The sequence below is a fragment of a genome, unplaced genomic scaffold (assembly GCF_019419815.1).
Source record: "Pyrus x bretschneideri cultivar Hongxiangsu unplaced genomic scaffold, Pyrus_bretschneideri_v1 Contig11, whole genome shotgun sequence".
Taxonomy (NCBI): Eukaryota; Viridiplantae; Streptophyta; class Magnoliopsida; order Rosales; family Rosaceae; genus Pyrus; species Pyrus x bretschneideri.
The window spans coordinates 1,450,052-1,457,840 of NW_025999402.1; the positions used below are offsets into that span (position 1 = coordinate 1,450,052).

At 36.5% G+C, this 7,789-nt stretch overlaps 1 protein-coding gene across 1 annotated transcript; it reads left to right on the top strand.

The window, feature by feature from the left end:
- Window positions 1–639: 639 nt before the first annotated feature.
- LOC103937207 (oxysterol-binding protein-related protein 3A-like) lies at window positions 640–5,447 on the top strand. Its single transcript, XM_009347128.3, has 10 exons — window positions 640–821; window positions 1,303–1,396; window positions 2,304–2,420; window positions 2,518–2,590; window positions 2,718–2,836; window positions 3,029–3,150; window positions 3,376–3,552; window positions 4,120–4,264; window positions 4,640–4,818; window positions 5,031–5,447. The coding sequence occupies exons 1-10, from the start codon at window positions 718–720 to the stop codon at window positions 5,275–5,277; spliced, it is 1,377 nt and encodes a 458-aa protein (XP_009345403.2). The 5' UTR covers window positions 640–717; the 3' UTR covers window positions 5,278–5,447.
- The last annotated feature ends 2,342 nt before the right edge of the window (window positions 5,448–7,789 follow it).

A 7,789-nucleotide genomic window follows, 5' to 3' on the forward strand; every position in this document is an offset into this window, starting at 1 on the left:
AATTAAAAAATATTTTCACTAAAAACACATTTAGTTATTTTAAAAACACTTCTAAACAAGCCTAAATCAATTAGTAGAGCCATTTTTTTACAGTACACAAGTTCGTAAGATGAACTGGTATTTAACCACTAGTATGAGGCTATTAAATCTAACTAACATTAAATATACCGATACATTATTGAATTTTCGCAAGTGGAAGGAAATGTGCATTCTGTTTGAAGGAAAAGGATCCTCTCCGAATCTTTTTTTCCTAATCCACCAAATCAGCAAATCCGGAATATTGAAATTTGATCCAACGGCTACAAATAAGAATCTACTTTAAAAGTTATAATAACTTTAAACTTAGGTCAAATTTCAACAGTCTGATTCCCTAATTTGATGGATTAAAAGGATTCCTTTCCCTCTTTGAAGAGTTTGAGATTACATTCAAAAGGAGAAAATATCCTCCCGGTCTTGTTGACTTCAAACAGAAGTAGCGCCAACAAGAATCGTTGCTAATCCTCTCTGTTTCCTCACTTAATTTAAAATCTTAAAAATCTTTTGTTCCAAAAAAAAAAAAAAAAAAAAAAAAAAACCTAAAAATCCAACATTTACACCTCACGCCCCCCACTGTCTCTGTCTTCCTCCCGAAATTAACCTTTGTCTCGGTCGCTTTGTATTCTTCTTCTCCAGAAGCTGTTGCGAGAGCGAGCCAGAATCTAGGGTTTTACATCGGCGATGGCTCCCAATCCCAAGGATCCGAAGCAAAGCGGAGGTTTCTTCGCCTCCATGGCTTCCACTTTGACCAATCTCGGTAGTGCCATGACCAAATCCGTCAACGGGTATAACTCAAATCCCTCTTTCATTTCATCTTTCGAGCTGATTGGATTCTTTTGGAGCTTTTGGGCATTGGGATTTGGATTTTTTCGTTGAATTACGCTTTCTTGGTGTTCAAATTTAGCTCTGGTAGTGTTAACTGTTACTATGAGCTTCAAATCGGATTCAATTTGTTACTAATTTGGGATTTCTATTAATTTTTAGATTAGTTTAAATGATTTGTGATAATTGGAGGTCTAGTTAGCTGGATTTGGGGTTTACTTGGTGCTTAATTACTTGTGGTAATGCCTAGTTTGAATCTAATGTTTGCCGAATAGAGGTTTTATGTTATGTGGTTGCTCCAGATGCAATAGATTGGTAATTCATACCCATTTTACTAAATTCAAAATGGATGATTAGAAACTAGTTTTGGATGTGTGTTGATAAACTAGTTTTGTATGTTATGACGAATCAGATTGTGACAATCCGTGTTATTCCGATGTGCAGCATAATGGGTTATGAGGGGCTGGAGGTTATCAATCCAGATGGAGGGCAGGAAGATCTCGAAGACGAAGCAAGGAAAGGAAGATGGAAGCAGGAGGTACACTACGTTTCTGCCATGGCAATACCATTGGCATACTTGATAGTAGATAAAATGCTACTGTCTTGGATTTTTTCTTATATATATGTTAGGGCTGCAGAAATATTATATTTGCATTTTGAGCACGAAGGTCTGCCTCCATAGCTTGTTTTTCATGGCCTTTGAATGCAGCGTTATCATAGAAGACCTTACTGTAAACAGTAATAACCACATCGGTGATTTAGTACACCTCTAAAATCATGCATTATGACATTTCTGTTTTTTAATTGGAGAAGATGGAGCATCTTCATTATCAGGTGACTCAAAGGAAACCTCCTAGGAAGAAATGAATGACCGAAAATTAGCAATATTACACCTGTGCTGTATTTTGTGACGGAATGGTTTACATTAAGCAGAAATATACTGAATTTAATACTACAGGAGGCTTAGTATATTTTATCTCATGACAAGAACTGAGCATGATCACAGATATTAATTAGCCTGTCACCCTCTAGATTGTTTTTGTTTTGGCTAAGATAAACTAAAGGACACAACCTTAGCTAACCTGGAAAGTATCTCAATGGATTTGTATGGCTGCCCTCATCTGGACCTATTGCCAATAGATATACTTAGCCTGTTTCAGATTCTTTTTTTACTTCAGCATCAAAGCCAATTTTGCTCTATTCTTTTTCTGAAATCACCTTTGATTGCCTTGAGAAGTTTCCCACTTAGTCTTACCAAGTGTAGTTATTCGATCTGAGCAACAGCAAAGCACGTAAGATGTCATTTACTTGTATAGCAGCTTCCATGTGTCCCATACATTACTTTTTTAATGAGATCGTATTGGTGTTGGAAAAACCTACAAATAATTCTTTCTAATGCTTTCATGCATACTCATTACAGAAGTTCTTCCCCTTTTCTTTGTCAGGATCGGGATGGTTACTGGAAGATAATGCAGAAGTATATTGGCTCTGACATCACATCAATGGTGACCCTTCCAGTACTTATTTTTGAGCCAATGACCATGCTGCAGAAAATGGCAGAGGTTTGTGTTATCTATATTCAAATGGTACTAGAAAATCTTTGTTCAATCCGATCCTGTTCTGCCCAGAAAATCTCACAGTTGTCCAATTATGTCACAGATTACGGAATACTCCCATCTGTTAGATCTTGCAGATGAATGTGAGGATCCATACATGAGATCAGTATATGTTGGTAAGTATTCTCTCTCTCTCTCTCTCTCTCTCTCCCGTGTAGACATGGTTGTTTTCCACTCTTCTCCCTCCCTTCTTTTATTTGTGTATCCACTGTTTGGAGACTAACTTACGATTGCTGGTTGCAGCATCCTTCTTCATATCTGTCTACTTTGCCTTTCAACGAACCTGGAAGCCATTCAATCCAATACTTGGCGAGACTTATGAAATGGTTAATCATGGGGGCGTCACGTTTTTATCAGAACAGGTGTGTTCTAAGCACCAAAACTATGAATTCTATTTTTACTTGAGATTTATGATGCTTCGGCATGGAAATAAAAGAATGTATTTGTAAATGAATCTCAAATTGTTTGGCTTTTACTGGAAGGCTTACTGTACTCTTATAGTTGTTGATGCATTTGTACTTAATTATATTATATTCTTCTTGTATTCCTTCCAGGTCAGTCATCACCCTCCTATGAGTGCTGGTCATGCTGAAAATGAGCATTTTATTTATGACATAACGTCGAAGGTGAAAACCAAATTTTTGGGGAACTCACTTGATATCTATCCAGTCGGAAGGTAACCCTATATGATCTTTCTCCGCAGCTATAATCTTGTGGCTAAGTGATTTAATATCTTCTCAACTCCTTTGATATTCTTTATAAGCTTATATCATGAGATTTGTAAATAAAAGCATCTCACTTATCTAATGACTCGTCTTTAAGTGAGAGCTAAATTGCGTTGTCAGCATAATCTTTTTTCTTTAGTAATAACATAGGTAACCTTTAAATGTTTTCAATGCAGAACACGTTTGACCCTTAAAAGAGATGGTGTAGAATTTGAATTGGCGCCCCCTCCAACAAAAGTTAACAACTTAATTTTTGGACGAACATGGGTCGATTCACCAGGAGATATGGTTTTGACCAATTTGACCACAGGGGACAAAGTTGTGCTGTATTTCCAACCATGCGGCTGGTTTGGGTATGACATCTTTCTAGTGCTCATCACATGTAACATTGTTTGCATCATATGCACACTTGCCTGGTAACATCTTGCGGGAGGGTATTTTGGCCATACTGTCGAAGTTCCAGGTCTAAGAATAACCTTCGAGCCATCTATTAAAAGAAGTTATTCTAAAATTGTGAGCCTACCTTGATGTTGTCTTGTTAGTTACCTACTTCAAATGTGAACAGTTATCTATAATATCTTTTAAACACCATGTATAGCTGCGTTCTTCCTTTGGTCATGATTGTATTATTCAAATTCATGCACCATACGGTTACTTAAGGAGCATGATTGGTAGGGCACACTATTCACATGATGCGATGATAAGAAACAAAAATCTGCGAACTGCTAAGATTTTAGACAAAACTGAGTCGCAGGGGAATATTCCAATGATTGAGGACCAAACTGATATAAAAAGACATGTAGCTAAGCCCAGTCTTCTGGGATAAAGACTTGGTTTTGGTTCAAGGATTGTAATTTATCAACTAATGTATGCTGTATGTCGGTTTTACGCTTTTATCTGATGTAAATTTTTGCTTGCAGATCTGGTCGCTATGAAGTAGATGGATATGTTTATAATTCTGCCGAGGATCCTAAAATATTGATGACTGGAAAATGGAACGAGTCAATGAGTTATCAACCCTGTGACTCAGAAGGGGAGCCACTTCCTGGCACTGAACTGAAAGAGGTTAGTTTCGTACCAGATACACCTTGCAGCTTGTTGAATCTTATCTAGGAAAACCTGGAGTGAACTTCTGTACGGTGCTTGTAAAGAGGAATTGCATGCCCCGACTCCGACTCCTAAAGGAATTGAAAGCTATATTTTTCCTTTATATATCTGGTGTCCAGTTGACGTATGAAGTTGTAGAAACCAATGAATCTTTAGAGTTAGTAGGTGCTCTAATGGTTATCACCATTTTATAGAACATTGGTTGACTATTCATAAAGTTTCTGCCCGTTCCTGATACGACAAAAGGAACACTTGCGAAATATAATCTATCGTTTCAATAGAGGAAATTATCCTAGTAAGCTCATAAGAAATTACTTTAATCCTTCGTTACAGGTTTGGAGAGTTGCTGATGTTCCAGAAAATGACAAATTCCAGTATACACATTTTGCACACAAAATAAACAGCTTCAACACTGCTCCTAAGAAATTATTGGCATCAGATTCTCGCCTGCGTCCTGATAGATACGCGCTGGAGCAGGGGGACCTATCCAAAGCCGGTTTTGAAAAGAGCAGGTCTGGATCTATCTTTAACTCTCTCTCTCTCTCTCTCTCACACACACACACACACACACACACACACGATATATTTTTGAAGGGATTGGGGTTTGCCTTTAAACCAACAAGCTCAATGCTTTGTTTTGATTGTATAATTTGACATCCATTAATAGCACTAACCCGAGTGAAGAAACTGATATCTTAAATACATCTACCTACTCATTGACCAGCTTGGAGGAGAGGCAGAGAGCTGAGAAGAAAAATCGACTGGAAAAAGGACACGAGTTTACTCCAAGGTGGTTTGACAAAACAGATGAAGTCTTCAAGACAACATGGGATGACATGGAAGTGTACCGTTACAATGGAAAGTACACAGAACACCGGGCTGCAATAGACAACTCAGACAGCGTCGAAGCGATTGACGTCAAATCAATAGAGTTCAACCCCTGGCAATACGAGGATTTGGCTACTGCTTAAGGTGTATCGTGTGATTGTTTTCGCCTGTATAATATTTTTGCTTATTTTTGCTTATTTAAGGAGTTGGTATTTATGATGATGGAACATTAAGACGGTTAGGCTTTTCCGACTATGATATTGTTGCGTTGTGGTCTAACTCTTGGAAATTGGAAGCCTGACTCATTTTTGTTTGCCTGAAATTCTACAAATTAAGTAGCAGTCCGGGGGAAGCATTTTTGTTCACCACCTTAACCATAGGTGCATTCTAGCCGCTTAATTAAATTGCTGCCTTGCGTCTCCTGAGATAACAAGTTTTTATTTTTATTTTTTTGTTCTTTCTTTCTCTCTCAAATACAAGTGATATTTTATACTAAATTATGTTAAGACGAGCGGAAGAGGGAGAATTTGAACTCCGTATGAAGTGGATTGTAGAGAAAGACTAATCACTAGGGATCCCACTTAAATTACCCTGCTTGTATTTTATTGGTCGTTGACTACAAGTGAACATTTTAGATACATAAAGTGAGTGTTTGACCAAAGTAACTTTTAAAGGCATACCCTGCTTTCTTTAGGAGCGGAGTTGAGCTTTTGATGAATTTGTTTTTATTCCCGTAACGCTAATTAGTTTTTGAAAATAATATTGTCTACCTGACTATCGTATTTTGCACACATACTCTCTCCGGGAGAACAAACTCACTGCCCCCTCCCCACCTCAACCCTACCAGGCTGCCACTAACACCACTATCACCACCCACCACTATTGCCGCAACCACCATAACGCCACCACTTTCTCTCCTCCACCAGCTCCCCCTTCATTTCCACCCGACCACCAATGTCACTAGCGCCATTGCCACAATCACCAACACCATCTTCGCCCATTTTCACCACCGTCAAGTTCCCACCCAACCCACCGCCCCCGCTACCCGTTTTTTATCATGCCAATACCCCTTTTTTTTGTCAGACTGTTTAATTCATATACATTTCAAAATCATGATCACTTTAGTTATTATACACAACTACAACAATTTTATTTCACAATTTAGCAAGCTTTGTGACATTATTTTCATACCCACGACACTTTTATAAAATGATTTACCAATGCTTAACTGTTTTAAAACTAATTATTCTCAAAGTAATTCAGAAACATTTTTTTTTATTTTATGAAAAAACTTATTATATTAACACTCCATAAATAGTTGAATAAACCTTACATACTTAATACACCTCACATTTACTTTTTCAATTAAAAATTATCTTAATACACTCCACTTCCTTCCCCATAATACCCTCACACCCCACATTCTCAATATACACTTTACATTTTCTACCTACACATCACATTTTTTATACACCCCATATTTGTTAAATCTTATAACACTCATTTTTAATTTTGTCAAATGATTTCAAACCATCTAAACGTTAGTTTGCTGAATGATTTGAAAATAATCAATACACCTCAATTATTTGCTAAGAATCATCATACAACTCAATATCAATATTAGTCTAATACTTTAATTGGTAAAGGGGGCGTAGTCTTATGCTTTGTTAGTCTTATGCAAATAATCAATAAAGCTTCTTATTTGGACAAAAAATGCCTGACTGGAATTTTGACAAAAGATGCCACCTAAGATTTAAGCATATGTGGGTTTGTTTTCAATTCCACCATTAAAACCCATGTCGTCTATTTTTAATATTAGGTGGTAATTTTAGGTGTTTAAGTCTTCACGTAATCCCTGTGATTGCTAAAAGATGAATACAAACATCAAAACTTAAATAACGCAGTAAAACCAAGATTAAATAATTATCGATGTCGTCGAAATCACTAAAACAGTGAAAAATATGAAGTCTTACCTCATGTAAAGCTTTCGAAACACTGATTTCGTATTCCAGTCGCCAAAAATAATTTTTCTCAATCAACATGTTTGTAGTTTCATTGGTTAGAGTTTTATTCAACAATGGAGGGTGGGAGGAGTTTTGATAGTTGAAGAAGATAAGTAATATGTTAAAAGTGATTTGAGGTATATTTAGAAATTTTTTATTATTTTAAACCTAATAAGGTCAAAATTGTCATTGCATAGTAGGATAAATAAGTCATTAATATTAAATTTTAATGTGGGGGCTTATAAAAAACCTACAATAATGCCAAATTGACTCACAAATGGGTTTGTTTGGTTCCAATCAAGTTGAATAGAATTAATGTGGAGAAAAAAATAATTAAGAAAATTATGAAGGTGACATGTGGACTTTTAGGTTAGAAGGACATAATTATCTTCAAGGCACACCGGGATTCCTACGTGCATACAACGGACAATAATGACACAATCAAAGAAGAGTCAAAGGTGATGAAAATAGTATTTATTCAAAACCCTCTCATCACTCTTCATCAAATCATCACTCAAAAGGTAACTCCCAATTTTCCTATTCAATTTGGGATTAATTGCCAAGTTAATTGTAAGATATTATTTCACATAATATCTTGCAATTACACTCACAATTTGACTATATGTGGCCGGCCCCTATTCTCCAAATTGGG